Here is a 16,561-nt window from a genome sequence, read left to right as displayed (position 1 = left end):
CTTCATTTCTGGTGAAAAGCAACAACGAAACGGTGAATATTGTATTTCTCTAACACTGAGCATTATGTGTATTTTCACACAATGCATGTCTTGGAACTGCAATTTCTGCGTGTCTTGGAAGTCCAATTTATTGCCATGGGCACAATGTTTGCAAAAATAAATGCTGATGGCTGTTAGAATGCAAAGCCTGGGTGAAGCAGCAGTTTTATAGCGTCAGTAACATTTTATATCTGCAAACCCATCAAAACCTTAAGTGAGGAAGCATCATCATAAGAGGCTTGACAGAACAATAAAATTTCTTTCAAAAGAACCCCGAAGATTCTAGTTCCTAGAGCCTGTCCAGCATGGGGGGGGGGATAGGTAACTAAAGCACAGTAGCAAAGAGCTACAAGAAATACACTCAGAACGGTTTCACCAATGCGTCTAAAACAGTGGCGACTTATGGACTGGTGGAGGCATAACACTGTGTCCCATTTAGCAGTGGCTAACGGACAGGGAGCCAAACATGGGACCATCCTTCCCAGAGCAAAGTCCCCTCCTGCTTACTCATAGTTGAGCTGCTGAGATTGTTTGGGCTGCTCTTAAACTGTGATATAGACTAACCCAAGAAATGTGATTATCCTAAATTTGCATTATTTAGCTGCTGCCCATTTCAGGAGCCAGCTAAGCACACAGTCGGCATTATGAATACTTCTTTTTTTATTATTTTATCTAGAAAAATGTAGAAACCACTTCATCATAAGACGTGTCCATAGATAATTATCAGTAAAAGCACAGATAAAAGCAGCAGAACTTTAAAAGCAAGTATGCGTAAGTAGGTAAACTTGCTGAAATAATAATAAAAAAAGCTTTCCTCAAGTGTCTAAAACAATAGCCTTGTTCACACAACACAGTAATACTAACTATGGCTTACCAGGACCACACAAATGTATGGGATCCCAGAAAAGGAGTCCCAACCACTTTGCTTCTTCCTATTATTTTTTTCCTATCCCCCCCCCCCCAACACACACACACCATGTTATGCTAAGCCAAGGTTTAAGTTAGTGTATTGTCAAGACCTGGACATGTGCTTAACAAGGAGAGAGAGATTAACCATGAGATATAGCAGCACAGGACTGAAAAAAGCCAGGAGCAAAGTGGTTGTGAGAGGCTTTCCAGAAGCACACATGTTTGTGCAGTCCTGGGAAGCCATGGTTTGAATCTAGGCCTGAAGCCTGAAGCCACCAGTGACTCAGCAACCTTGCCCAGCCACCCCAAATGATTTTTAAATGTATAGTTCTGTGTAAGTGTCTATAATTCATGTATAGTGAATGTGGATCCCAGTACATTGGATAACCAACAGCTAAATCCATTTATTTATTTTTTTGCTCCTTGTGATTAGGAAGTATCCCGGCAATACCATTGAGTTACTATGGCTTTATTGAATTGCATTAATTGTTTGGATTTAATTCACTCTTTGCTTTATATGCTATTATGTTTTAAATTAATAGCGATTGCAATGGTTATTGTTTTTCAATGCTTTTTTGGGCCGCTTTGAGCTCAACATTTTCACATTTGCATTCTGAACACAAATACAAATATTAAATCAAATAAACTCAACAACTTAGCATGGCATGTGAACCAGGCCAGTATAGTGAGGGTGCAGGAAGTTCTAAAGAACAGATCTCTGTCACACAGCAGTATTGGCTTCTGCCAACTTCTTGTTTTTACTCCAGTCTCACCCCACAAGGAAATAAGTATTTAGATGCTGTCTAGTTTCTGGCCTTCCTGTCCATTTCCATTTAAATGTGAATAGGTATTGGTAGTAGATAGAAGTAGGGCTGCTCAGCTCTGGTTCATGATAATAATTATTATTACTATTATTTATTTATTTATTTATTTATATCCCGCCCTCCCCAGCCAAAGCCAGGCTCAGAGCGGCTCAAAACAGTAAAATGATACAACATTCTAAAATGATTTCATTATAAAATCAGTTCAAATCAGATTAATGGCAACTATTGGGCTAGAGTTCTGTGAGGATTACCAAAGGAGGGGGTCAGGCTGTGCCCTGACCAAAGGCCTGGTGGAACAGCTGTCTTGCAGGCCCTGCGGAAAGATGTCAAGTCCCGCAGGGCCCTAGTCTCTTGTGACAGAGCGTTCCACCAGATCGGAGCCACAGCCAAAAAAGCCCTGGCTCTGGTTTGAGGCCAGCCTAACCTCTCTGTGGCCCAGAACCTCCAAGATGTTTTTGTTTGAAGACCGTAAGGTCCTCCGTGGGACATACCAGGAGAGGCGGTCCCGTAGGTACGAGGGTCCTAAGCTCGTTCTTGACTTGTCCACCTGCAAGTAGTCCTAGAACTGACCTCATTGCCAAGATGGGGCTTCTAAAATTTTATTTTTAAGTTAGCTTTCATTTGGATGTCCCAGTAAATCGTGGTTGAATCCTAGTGGTTTTGCAATTTTTTCTCAGATACATTAGCATTCCTGCCTGTGGTTGCAGATGTGAGATGACAGAAGTACACTAAAGAGCTTTACAACACCATAAAAGGACATTTTGCAACAGCATAATGAAGAATTAAACTTTGGCATATGTTACAGCCCAGACTGCGGGAGGCAGTGGAAGACAGGGGCGCCTGGCGTGCTCTGGTCCATGGGGTCACGAAGAGTCGGACACGACTAAACAACAACAACAGCCCAGTGGCCATCCCTTGGCTTGTTGGGGAGACAAAGCAGTGCAAGGCGTCCAGAGGAGGCGCTGCTGAGGCTCAAAGCCACAGGATCTTGTCTTTCCCAGTGGAAAGGGAGGAGGCGTTCAGTGGGAGGGACAGGGCAGGGGAGCAAGCGAGGATGCCGCAGCCAGTTACCTGACATAGAAACGGCACAATCTCCTCACATCTCAGGCTGCAGCGTACTTCATTTCCCAACAGGAGGAGGACATGGCGGCGAAAGAATGGCCAGCCGCTAGCTGCGGAAGGTTTGGGGGAATTTTGGACTAGCTGTAGTTTCTGAACTACAACTTCCACCATCCTTAGCCATTGGCCATGCTTGTTAGGGCAAACGAGATCTGTAGTTCAGCAACATCTGGAAGGCCAAAAGTTCCCCAACGCTGGACTGTAGCATATATGTTCACTCAAGTCAAGAAGAAGCAGCTCTTAGTAAAACTATGAAACTCTCTTTAATGTCTGTCTGCCTCCTCTCTTGATGTGCACAGGCGGTGTAAGTGATTTGATTCTTCTCTGTGCAGATCACAGAATAGGAATCCCCAGGTCGCTTTTTATCTACAGTGCAGCAGGCAATCTCTTTTACTCGATTTATTCTTTAAACGTCTCAGGCTTAATTTCCACTGGAGGGTGTTCCTCCTTTCTTTCCCCCACCCCCCAACCCCAAGTTTGTTTTAAAATGTTTGACTTTCATTTTACACTTGACGCAAGGTTGCCTTGAACTCGAGTTCGAGTTGTGTCCCTTTGTTCCCGTCCCTTCTGATGCCTGACTACGCAAGATTTCCTTTGCTTTTTTCAGTGCATAAAAGATCTCTGTTTGCTGCTCCTCGACCAGTCCCTTCTGCTGCCGTCCCTGAAACTGCTTCTGGAAAGCAGAGATCAAGATCTTCACTCTGTGGCACTGGAGCAGATAACGGCTATTGCTAAGGTATGAACAGCTGAATTAACCATCCTTCCTCGTTTCAGGTAATAAATTAGCTCTTTTATCTTCATGCAGGAAACCAGGCCCCTTGAGTCTGTTACTGTTACTATGACTTTCGAAAGCTTTTGTGTCTGCAATCTGCAGAACCATAGGGTTAGGCTGCTCTCTTTATGTGCTCAAGGTGATTAAAACTAACAATCTTTTATCGTCACCACCATCATCAACATTATTATTTTATGTTATCTGCCCAACCAGTTATATAGCAAAATAACAAAAGACCTTCGTGGCTGCTTCATGCTTCGGTTGCTTGGTTGTTTTATGCGTAAGCCATTAACGCTCTATAAACATGAATACCTTGAAGTATATATAGTGGTTTTGTCTGTTGTTGTTCCCTGTGGATGTGGCAGAAGTATTCAGCTAATGCAAATGTTAATGCTACTGCTGTCTGAAAAGAAAATTCTGAGATAGCAAAATATCACTGCACTTTTTTTAAAAAAAAAAGTTTATGTTTGCTGCATTGTTACCCCTTGGAAATTTAAATAATCAGATCTTTATTAAAGGTGTGCTGAATATTTGCCATTTTCTTACTCTCAAGTAGAAACGTGCAGTTTGGGGCAGGTAGAGACTTGGCTTTGATCAGCAGGGTAGTAGTATCATCAACAACAATAATACTTTATTACGGTCGTAGAGCAGCATAAGGAGGGAAGGGTACAATCCTTTAAAATAAATTAAAATCTTTTTAAAATAAACACTAAAATCAGTTAAAACAGAATACACACACACACACACACACACACACACACACACACACACATATATATCCATAAGAATCCAAAAGAAGCTAAGAAGGCCGAAAAGAAGGGTTAGGAGCATCAGACAAAAGTGAAAGGGTGCAAAAGGCTAGTATATATAAGATCAAATATATCAGTCTACAGAGCACTCCAATACGAGTGCCCATTATATCTAGTTTGTGGCACAGGTCATCATCCATCAAATCTTGAGCGCTGCGGTATAGTATGTTTACATGGTGCCCAGGATGCACACTTGTGCATGCTGGGGGTGGGCCCTGGAGGGCGAACAGAGCCCACTACACACCATCTCACCACCAATGCCGATAGAGCAACACCATCCCTGAGCTGCTTTGCGAGGCTGGAATGATCCCAGCCTCACAAAGTGTCAAAGGCACCTGCGCCACCTTGCGAGGCAGAGATCTTACCAGATTCCCTGCCCTAAACGGCCTTGGCGAAGGAAGAGAATTGATGGTAGCTCAGCTGTTAGGGAAAGGTGAGCTGAACCCTCTCTGCTTCCCACAGAGCAAGAAAGTGGGAGGGTTCCTTATGCCGATTTAAGCGTTTGTTCGTTTTTGTGTTTCACAGTACTGTGGTTTTCTTTCGCAAACTCAACCCCTGTTTACATTAAACAGGAGAATCGTAAGTAGCATCTGGAAAGGCAAATCAGAGCCTATTGATTTCCCCGACACAGAGCTAGCACATCTTACAAACATGGCTATGGGAGAGGAAATGCAGTGCTCGCTTGCTGATCCAATGTATTATTTAGCCATTCGTTGCATGATGCTGACAGCTTTATGGATGTTTACATTTAAAAGGATGATGCTGGAAAGTGCTGATGCTAGGGATTCGACAGCTTTTGCCTGCAATAAAAGGACCAGCTCCTTTCCCAAGCTTGCCTGAAATTGCAGAATCCTTGTGTTGTTGCCTAAACTTCTGCAAACTGCCAATTCCATCTTTTTCCCCTCATCAGAAATAAGTAGGCCTTCTCCGACAATGAATATTGCAAATGAATAATTGAAATAACTCTAGTGTTGCCTGTTTAAGTGGTTTGTGGTAGTGGGATCTAATGTTTGCTTTTAAGAATTGTTTGTCTCTAGGAAAAGGCATACTGGTTTTGCCTTTTTATTTTGTTTTTTGAACTTCGATGTGTGAATGGGAAAAGTTTTAAGATTGATAATATTTCTTTGAGTAATGCTGTGTGGCTTCCAAATTACATATTTAACCCTTCAGACAAGTATAACCTTTCACATTTTGTCCCAATACTACTACTACTACTACTACTACTACTATTTATCAGTTTCAAATATTCATAGGAAATGAGATCATTTTCACCATAGATGGTCGCTAGGCAGTTTTAAAAGGTAAAGGGACCCCTGACCATTAGGTCCAGTCGTGACCGACTCTGGGGTTGCGGCGCTCATCTCGCTTTATTGGCCGAGGGAGCCAGCGTACAGCTTTCGGGTCATGTGGCCAGCATGACTAAGCCGCTTCTGGCGAACCAGAGCAGTGCACGGAAACGCCGTTTAACTTCCCGCCGGAGCGGTACCTATTTATCTACTTGCACTTTGACGTGCTTTCGAACTGCTAGGTTGGCAGGAGCAGGGACCGAGCAACGGGAGCTCACCCCATCGCGGGGATTCGAACCGCCGACCTTCTGATCGGCAAGCCTTAGGCTCTGTGGTTTAACCCACATCGCCACCCGCGTCCCGCTAGGCAGTTTACAGTACGATTAATAAAACAATCCGTCAATCAAAATACTGTAATATGATGTTAAAAGCAAACAAGAACCACAGATAGGAGTGTTTAGTTCAGTCAATAAACATCATGATACAACTTACCTAAAATACCTGCTGTAGTAGAAACTTCGTCAAGCACCTGCAGTTTAATAGGGAGGAGGCCTAGCCAATCTCAAATGGGAGCGAGTTTCACAGAATCAGGCCCACAATACTAAATGCTCAGCTTCCGGTAGTTACCAGCAATGCTCCTGTGCTGTGGGGGACCCCTAACAGAGACTCCCCCAGTGATCTTACAGATTGGGCAGGGATATAAGCATCAGACACGCCTTATGGTATCCTGGACCCAAAAAAATGAGAACCTTGAACTTTACCTCGTGAGATATAATTATTATTATTATTATTTTATTCATTCATTCATTCATTCCCCGCCCATCTAGCTGGGTTTCCCCAGCCACTCTGGGTGGCTTCCAATAGAATATTAAAAATATGATCAAACATTAAAAACTTCCCTAAACAGGGCTGCCTTCAGATGTCTTCTAAAAGTCAGCTAGTTGTTTATTTCCTTGACATCTGATCGGAGGGCGTTCCACAAGGCAGGTGCCACCACCAAAAAGGCCCTCTGCCTGGGTCCCTGTAGCTTCACTTCTTGCAGTGAGGGAACTACCAGAAGGCCCTCAGAGCTGGACCTCAGTGTCCAGGCTGAACAATGGGAGTGGAGATGGGGGTGAGCTTTCTGCTCACAGAAGCGTTGGCAACAGAAGACCCCCATGCACAGAGCCTATTGCACACAGGAGAGGTGAGGGATGATGTGAATGGAGGCTGGATCATGCCCTATGTCTTTATTAAGCATTATCTCTTACTTCCACCCATCTTTTGTAGCTTCTGCAGAGTGCTGTTTCTACACAAAAGATCTGAAAGAAAAACAAAACTTTTAAACACCCTTTTTCATCTCAAGCTAACAAAAAAACAAAACAAAAAATCATTGCTGGCAATGGGCCACTTCTCATAGTATTTTATATTCATTGCCAGAGTATTGAAGGTTACGTTTGACACAGTTGGCTTGTTTTCCAATCAAATTTATAAATATAAAACACTAAAGGAGAACATTTGGAAAATGAAAATGAGCTTTAGCTGCGGATTTCTTATACTGATCCTATGTTAATAAGCTAAATAACAATTACATAGTTCTCCAACTTAATTCTTTTTCTCCTGCATGGGCAGTGGTTTCGGAGCAAACAGCTTTAGCCCAGTTCTTTCTTTGGGAAGCTTTTCCATTTTTCAATAATGCCTTTGTCCTTAAGCCTCGCCTTTTCGCTGCTTCGGAAACAGATTTTGCTCTGTGTGAGTTTTTCACATTCACCTGGCTAAATAAATGAGCATCAATTATAGCCCAAAACATTTCCTTCCTGCTGTGCAGAGACATACCTCGCGTGGTGTTGCGGTGGGCACACCATATGTGCAGTACTCTTGGGTCAAGGCCACCTGAAACTGCAGATTCCCAGCACAGTCGTGTGCTTTCAGCATTTCATGGGATTTTGTTGTTGTTTAGCTTGTTATAGTCCTTAGTGTTTGCATTGTGCAAGTCTATAAAATCAAACTTAAGGTGAGTAGCGGCTTTCCTATTAATAATCTTAAAAGTTAAGTATTAAAAGATTGGCCCTCAAGACACCTGTTGAAAAGAAGTTGGGGAAATACCATGTGACTCATAATGTTTTAATACCTTTGCATAAAAAGATAAAGGACCCCTGACAGTTAAGTCCAGTCGCAAATGACTCTGGGGTTGCGGCGCTCATCTCGCTTTACTGGCCGAGGGAGCTGACGTTTGTCTACAGACAGTTTTTCTGCGTCATGTGGCCAGCATGACTAAGCCACTTCTGGCGAACCAGAGCAGCGCACGGAAACACCGTTTACCTTCCCGCCGGAGTGGTACCTATTTATCTACTTGCACTTTGACGTGCTTTTGAACTGCTAGGTTGGCAAAATACCTTTGCGCATTTGTCCCTTATTTTGCATTTCTGTTCAGCGTGCCTTCCCTACCTCTGCAGCAATGGGGAACCTCTAGCTCTTGGGCTTAACTGGGCATTTTTTTCCCTGGTTGACTCAAGCCACACCCACCTGCTGATCAGCTGATGTCATACGACACCAGGCGTGGGACTGGTAAACCTGCAGAGCCAAATGGTAAAGGAAGCATTATGAGCACGCTACAAGTCTGCTCCCAATTCGTCATTCCCAGCCACTGGTAGAATCCAGTGTTTGTTTCTAATAGGTCACCTTTTTTTCGTTGCTCTGGGATGACAGAAAAAGGTGCCTAATTCGACAGGTGCCAAGCAAGACACTAAGGGTCCTTAGGTCCCTCTTTTCCAGCTGCAGCCCTCCAGCCAGATCAGCTTCTTTTCCCTTGTCTTAAAGGGCTATTTGCTTCTTTTCTTTTGGTAGCTGCATCAACTAAGAGGCAGGCTGCACATTTGCCAGACAAGAGCAGCCCGCCTCTTGCCTGCTGAGAATTTTTTAGGCTCCCCTGCTGACAAAAAGCAGAGGAAGCTGGAGAGGACTGCAGTCACAGAGAGAGAAAGAGGAGCTTCTGGCTGGTCTGTTATTGTTTAGCTCTCTCCTTGGCAGTTAATCTTCCCCTAGGAGTTGAGAGATGGATAAGCAGAAATTATCCACTGGGGAGAGAAATGGGCAAAAACCAATAGTGAATCGGCCAGACACTCCTCTTGCCTGCATGTTTAATTGAGAACTCCTCTGGTTTTCTCCACCTGTCTATAGTGCAGGCTTCAGAATTATCAAACATCAGAGCCCAGACAGCACATGAATCCAGGATTCCAGTACATTGGCATTCATCTGCTTTTCTTTGCCTTCCTGAAACGAAACTATAATTCCATACGACATTAGGGGTTTGTTGGGATCATTCCTTCAAATAAGCAAATACGTTGGCTCCTCTTCTCTCAGAGTGTCTGTATTTATTCATTTTTTAAAGTCAGTGTTCAGGGATCAGAATGCACTCCTAACTCCACTAACTCAGGAGTAATCATCACTTCGTTCAACAGGGCTTCCTTCTGAGTCGACGTAGTTAGGTTTGTGCTGTTAGCGTTTGTGGGTACAGTTCGCAAACCTGGGAAACGCTGCCCCCTCCACTATCATGTAGCTTTCAGATTTTCAGTGAATGAAAAGTTAGTGAAACAAAGGAATAACCTTGGCATTCAGACTGCAAGAAACAAATAAGTGGGGACAAAATGAGATTTGCTTTGATGTGACTTTAAAAAAATGAAAGCTCAGAGTGTGGGGCCCTGCCTGGGGGCGCCAATGAAGAACTTTGCAGGCACCATGGCACCAGTAGGCATTATGCAGCTACTAAAAAGCTAAATAAAAGGTAAATGACCCCTGGACGGATAAGTCCAGTCAAAGGCCACTATGGGGTACAGTGCTGATCTTGCTTCAGGCCGAGGGAGCCAGCGTTTGTCCACAGACAGCTTTCTGGGTCATGTGGCCAGCATGACTAAACCACTTCTGGTGCATGGAGGACCGTGACAAGTGCCAGAACACACAGAAACACCATTTGCCTCCCCACCATGGCAGTACCTATTTATCTGCTTGCACTGGTATGCTTTTGAACTGCTAGGTTGACGAGTTGGGACAGAGCAACAGGAACTCACTCCGTCTCAGGGATTCAAACCACTAATCTTCTGATCGGACAAGTCTGAGAGGTTCAGTGGTTCAGACCACAGCGCCACCTGCGCAGCTATGCAGCTACTATGCTGTACTTAAAGTAGAATTAGCCTGTTTCTTTTGTACAAAGTATTCGTAATGAAGTACCCAACCTTACTTACTTGTAGAATCATAGAATTGTAGAGTTGGAAGTGATCCCCAGGGTCATCTAATCCAACCCCTGAACTGCAAGAATCTCAGCTGAAGCATCCATGAGAGATGACCATCCAACTTCTTATTAAAAACCTCCCAGGAAGGAGAGTCCACAACTTCACGAGGGAGACCATTCCACTGTCCAACAGCTCTTACCGTCAGAAAGTTCTTCCTGATGTTTAGTCGGAATCTTCTTTCTTGTAACTTGAAGCCATTGGTTAGAGTCCTATGCTCCAGAGCAGGAGAAAACAAGCTTGTTCCCTCTTCCATAGGACAGCCCTTGAGGTCCATCTGATTTGGTGATGACTGTGGTTTGAAGGATGAGATTCAGGCCATTTTGGAGTAGCTCAAGGGGGAGACTGGTGCTGCTTGCCTCCCATTCAGGGGCTGCCCTCCCTGCTGAGCAAGTGTTGCCCAGGCATCCGGCTGCTGGGCTGGAGACCACTCTGTGTTATACACTGAACCACTGAGATAAGGCAAGCTGTAAATCTAAATAATTTTCACTGTGGAGTTGTCGTGGACCATTGAAGCATTTCTGGCAACTGTGGGGGACCACAGGACATTTCGGCTGCTGCCACCTGAATAATTCTTCCTGCTGTGGCAGTCATCAGAATACAGAAAGTGGCCACACACTGAGTAGCAACAATATATGTTTATATATCTTTTTAAAACATATGCCAGACAAAGAGGTATTCGCTCTTACTAAACATAGTTGGATAATTAGTGTTTAATCTGCTGGAGTTGCGCTTGTGGATGAGTGAGGTTTTATGCAGCATCTTAGAGGGTGGATTGGCTTTTTATGTGCATCTTCTAATGGCTTCTTCATTCGTTTTTACCTGGAGGTTGAAAGTGTGCTTTGTTCTGTTTAAAACAAGTGTGGCATTCTGTGAAAGCACCCTGCTAAATCAGCTAACCTTTAAATAAGATATACAGATATGCACATATCAGCATGAGGCCAGTTTTATTGTCAATTCACCTTACCTAATAGGTTTTGGATAAATTGTAGGGACAGGGCATGCTGTTCACAAATCACTTAAGCTTGCTGTACTGGCACTCAAACTAGCTTAGTCTGCTGGAAGCCAGTTTTGCCACCAACTAATCTGGAAGTCAGCGGTAGCTTGAGGGTCGCAACCTCATGAGCCAGTCTTGCAAACACAACAGCTTGTGGGATTGATCTTAAGGGTCCCAACCCTTGTGCAAGGGTAGAAAATTGTATTTCGGGGTGGGCTGACTGGTAAATATGCATGAACGCCAACTGCCTATTTGCATGATTAAGTTCTGGAGAATTGTACTGGTCCTTTTTGATAAGATTATCTTTGTGTTGTGTTCTTTTGCCCTCCCATACAGGCTGATGCTTCCAACTGTGACTCAGAACTGCTTTCCTTGCTCCTGGATGAGAACTTGGTCGCAGACTGCATCTCCACTGTCCTTTATCCTCACCTGATTAATCACTTGCTGGCCAAGCAAGAGGAAGGACGCTGGGATATAGAAGAAATAGCAAAGCAGCTGCAAGGAGCAGGTTTTGTTGCAGAGGCGGGTTGCCTCCTGATGGCATATAAAGGAACACATCCTGCACTCCGGACCTTTGGAACGGCCCTCGCAGCTGTTCGCCGCTGGATTTAAATGGCTAGGCCTTTAAAGTTATACTTGGTGCCTGAACTACGTACTGCTTTTCAGGTGGAAAGATGTTTCCAAAGAGACATCGCTTGAAAGGCTATCCTTCAAAATAATCATTGCTCCTTTGCATTGCATAAAATCCTGACAGTGTGCATACTTCCTTGCAGTGTTACCCGTCCTATCCCTAGCTCTTTTCCTAAGTTATAGCCTACATCAGCAGGTTGGAGTGTATTCAGTGCAACCCAAGAATTATATTTGGGTAAAGAAACGTTTTCCAATTCGTGCCGCAATGGACAGCAACAATGCTCCACACCTTCACCTCCAGTATAAACATATAGATATAAATTAAAGGAGTTGAATAGGACTAATCCCCTCACTTCAAAGGGAGCAGAATGTTCAGGGCATCTTAAGAGTTTGCACTTTAAGCTGTTTGGAAGTTAATTTCTAAATTTAATTGCAATGCATTGTGTTAATTAAAGGCTTTCTTTTCAACCAACTCGAGCTGCTTTTGTTATGTGGCTTCTTCCTTTCCCCGAAAATATAACATCTTGCTGATAAATTGATTCTGCCGCTAGATTGTGTACATTCTCAGAAGGCTTGCTCTGTATTATCAAACCTGTTGTGATCATTGAGCACGTAACTGAAGCATTTCTGTTTTCTTAAGGGGGAAGTGCATTTCTTCATTTGCTGTGGGAGCAATAATAGACCTACTTTTGTAGACAGGCGGAAGGCGGAACTCCATCCATTTTATCTCCATACACAGCCCCAACCTACAGACCTTTAAACTAAAAGTGACTTGGGATGCCCATTCACACAAGCGCTCTGCGGTGCAGTAAGCAATTGGGAACCAAAACTGACCTGGGGGTTGCTCCCGCCTGGCAAGCCATTACTGTCAGTGGCCTTTTTAAAATCATTTTTTCCAGCATGCAATCACAACCTGGAGAAAAAGGAGGGAATTGCAATGGATTGGGGGAAATTGCTGGAATTGTGTGGGAAGCCATTTCAGATTATCAGCTTTCTGCACATTTGTTTTTTATGCACACCGAGCAGCAGAGTGCATGTGGGCATCGCGCTTACAGTATTCTGAGCATTTTTGGAAAAAGGCAATTGAAAAATAAATGGAGATTGGAACGGTCTAAAGTTGAGGGCCACTTTAAATATTTGACTGCGTAATGAGGCTGCCATTATGCACATATGTGGTCCGTGTGACAGGCATAATGTTTAAGAGGCTTTTTTGCTGTAAAAAGCTTGTAACATCCACACACCAATGTAAGCACCAGAAAGGAATATGCAGCCACTTTATTCAATGCGCCAGCACACATAATAGGAACACCTGCCCCATGGAGTGCCTATGACTCACTCCATCATTAATTAAATGTATGCCATGGAATAATAGTGACCATACTACCAGTTTTATGCTGGAACATGTTTTATAGCATAAACAACCCCCAAAAGCTGTGTGGAGAATGGGCGATACTATTGACCACAAATACAGCATTTCAGCAATCTGTTGTATACCACAAATTTAGGAGGAGGGGAAACATGATAATAGCATTGTAGAGTTGGAAGGGGACACCAGGGTCATCTAGTCCAACCCCCTGCTATGCAGGAATCTCAGCTGAAGCATCCTTTTTTTTTGTAAGATAGAAAGTAATGTTTATTTTTGTATGCCTCCACTTATATTTGAAAACAATTCTCCTACTTTTATTTTTTTCCCTTTCTTTTTTCAAACAAATAATCATAAATAAGTAAGAATGAAAATGTGCACCCCACCCCCGAGACCATTCCATTGTAACTATCCAACCTCCCAAAACTTCAACACCTCTTGCGATGGTTTGACCCCTTTCCATTTTAACAGCGCAAATTCTGCAGACAACCTCCATTTCTCCTGCATATTCCCCGTCTTACCTTAATGGCACATGCCCATTTATCATTAATAGCTATATCCTACACAGCTGAAGCATCCTGGCAGATGGCCACCCAACCTCTGCTTAAAAACCTTCAATGATGGAGAGTCCACCGCATTTTGAGGGAGTCTGTTCTGGTGTCAAACCGCTTTAAATGTCAGAAAGGTCTTCCTGATGTTTAGTCGGAATCTCCTTTCTTGTAATTTGAAGCCGTTGGTTCGAGTCCTACCCTCTGGAGCAGCAGAAAAAAGCATTGCTCCACCCTCCACATGGCTATCATATCTCCTCTTACCCAGGCCAAAAATGCCCAACTCCCTCAACCGTTCTTCATAAGGCTTGGGCAAGTTCACCTACGGGTCTATAAATCCACAGACGAGATCCTTCGCTGATGAAAGGTCTTGAACCGACGAACCAGAGAAAACAGGAGCAGCTAAAACCAGAGCAGCTGGCAGGCGGACAAAGGGAGATCCCTGGCTGCGTCCTACCTTAGGGGGCAGACCACACCCAATTGGCCGGCTAGGGGGTGATGCAGGCGGGAATCCCCCAATCGTGCAGGGGCTGGCCTCCCACCCCCTGTGCACGTGGCGGGACCGTGAAGTCCACAACCCCACCTCCTCCTCAAGGCGGAAGTGGCTTTCTTATAGATTTATAAAATTTATTAATCACCATTCCTCATGCAAGATTCTCAACGTGTGATCAACAGTCATCAACCAGATGCCACCCTAAGGGCATTTCAGTCACCACAAAGTACTCCTAACAATAGCATTCAGAATCCAAAGGGCTCCAGACATTATCATTCAAATGTCAAGAGGTCGTGCCAACATGCATTCTTACTATGCACTGTTCATCCACACAGAAGACACTTGGAATCTCAAGGATTCCATCCCACTAGCTAGGTAAAGGTAAAGGGACCCCTGACTGTTAGGTCCAGTCGTGAACGACTATGGGGTCATCTCGCTTTATTGGCCGAGGGAGCCGGCATACAGCTTCCAGGTCATGTGGCCAGCATGACTGAGCCACTTCTGGCGAACCAGAGCAGTGCACGGAAATGCCGTTTACCTTCCCGCCAGAGTGGTACCTATTTATCTAGTTGCACTTTGACGTGCTTTCGAACTGCTAGGTTGGCAGGAGCAGGGACCGAGCAACGGGAGCTCACCCCGTCGTGGGGATTCGAACCACCGACCTTCTGATTGGCAAGTCCTAGGCTCTGTGGTTTAACCCACAGCGCCACCCGCGTCCCTTCCTACTAGCTAGCTAGCAGCTAAAATGGTCAAACTGCATTCTGTATGGTTCTGGTGCTTTTCTAATGGCACAGATGTGCCCCTCTTCCCAAGGCAACAACCCAATTCCATATGCAGCTTTGATACTCTGAGTAGCCTTGGAGCTGTTTACAAACCACAGTGAGGGGGCGAGTGTATGAAGGTCTTTAAACCACACTTTGTGGACTTTTTTATCTCTCTCTTGTGCACCTATGTTATTTGTTGCTATGGGTGGAACAGATGTATACTGTTTAAAAGTACAGGTGCAGCACTGCAAAGAAATAAATGCAAGAATGTTGAATAAATGAGAGACTACGAACCGGGGAATGAAACCTGAGAGGGATTGTAATGAATACAATTGTGCCAACTGCAGAGTACTTGGCAAGAGGAAAGAAAAGGTAAGACTGTAATTCGTGTCGATTCCGAACTGCCGGCTTTAAAAGTCAAGAGGCCCTTCTGCAAAAAATGTTGCTTTAAAAGCCAATATATTCTTCAGAATAAAAGGTGGTTCTTGGAACTGAAACACTTCTATTAATGCGGCTTTTCTGATCATTGGGTTATTGCAAGCAAGTTACTGTTCCAAGCACATGTGCACACGCACACACGTAAAATTGTGAACTGAATAAACGATGGGGTTCTTTGGAAGCAAAATACATCTCATGGAAGGTGAGGGTATCAAAACAATATTTTTTTATTGCTGACAATAACTTGGGGCATGAAGAAGCGAGGTAGCAAGGACAGGGGCTCAGCAGCAATGATGGGGGCAAGGACTAAGAAAGAGTTCTTTGGGGAACTGGAAAGGCTAGTAGTCTCGGTCACCAGTTACCTCCTAATGTGTCTCAATAAGAGACAAGGTACAAGGTGGGAGAGAAAGATCAATACAGTGTGCTTCATTGAAGCATTCAATGAAATTTCGAGTTTCTCCAGTCATTGTTCAACATGGTCTTGTGGTTTGCGTCAATCCTCTGTATCAAAATCAAGCCGAACAAATTCTAAGGACTATTCTAGTAAATGTAATCACCTGAGTCTCTGCAGGAGTGGATCTGACCTTGTCATCAAAGAATACAGGGTGTGTAATATCCGTAGAGTCAAACACAGCAGGAATGAGAAGGAACCTCCTTTTGAGAACCTCTCAAAAGGTCAAGAGGCTATTGGAGCACAGACTCCTGGGGAGCAACTCCCTCTGGTAATATGCTGTAAATGTAATGTTTTGCCTTCTGCTCTTCCTTAACCTTGGATGTTTTACAATATTATTTGGTGCTCTTTAAGTACTAATCATTACTGAACCGGCTTGAATATGTTTTTCCCTCTCTGTGATATATGAGCAATTTATCTAAATGCAAATCCGGTAATTAGAAATTGCATTCATCTTAATGCATATTTCTGTACGAGGAAAGGATCCTTTGTAGACTCATAGGACATCTTATTTATTGTTTGGAGGGTTTTTTATTATTATTTCTGCAATATAATTATTGCTACATGTTATGTAACTTATTGCATATCTATTAATCTGCATGATGCATATGATTTTCAGTCCAAAGGAGCTCTTCCCATGGTGCTTTTATTGCAAGCATCGGGGCTGTTTTTAGAACGCAAGGTCTTTGTATCTGAGTCCATAGGAGAAACTGTTCTGCATTGCTCCAATCATAAATATAAACATTATTTTGTATTATTATTGTTGTTGTTGTTGTTGGCAATGTGTGTACATTTCTTCAAACTCCTTTTCCAGAGTTACAGCTTGACTCAAATAATGTGCAGAAATGTAATTT

General features: G+C 43.7%; 1 protein-coding gene across 2 annotated transcripts in view; it reads left to right on the top strand.

Annotated features, from left to right (window-relative positions):
* The window catches only part of NBAS (NBAS subunit of NRZ tethering complex), a 195,314-nt gene extending 183,192 nt beyond the window's left edge, over positions 1-12,122 (top strand). For both annotated transcript variants that reach the window (XM_083606886.1, XM_083606885.1), the window contains 2 exons: positions 3,499-3,627; positions 11,357-12,122. In XM_083606886.1, coding sequence (XP_083463012.1) covers positions 3,499-3,627; positions 11,357-11,632 — 405 coding nt within the window. In that variant the 3' untranslated portion in view covers positions 11,633-12,122. The remainder of the gene's footprint in view (positions 1-3,498; positions 3,628-11,356) is intronic.
* The last annotated feature ends 4,439 nt before the right edge of the window (positions 12,123-16,561 follow it).

Source organism: Podarcis filfolensis (genome assembly GCF_964270895.1).
Source record: "Podarcis filfolensis genome assembly, chromosome: 3".
NCBI lineage: Eukaryota > Metazoa > Chordata > Lepidosauria > Squamata > Lacertidae > Podarcis > Podarcis filfolensis.
Note: the sequence above shows the minus strand (reverse complement) of the source record. Positions and strands in the feature narration are given on the sequence as shown.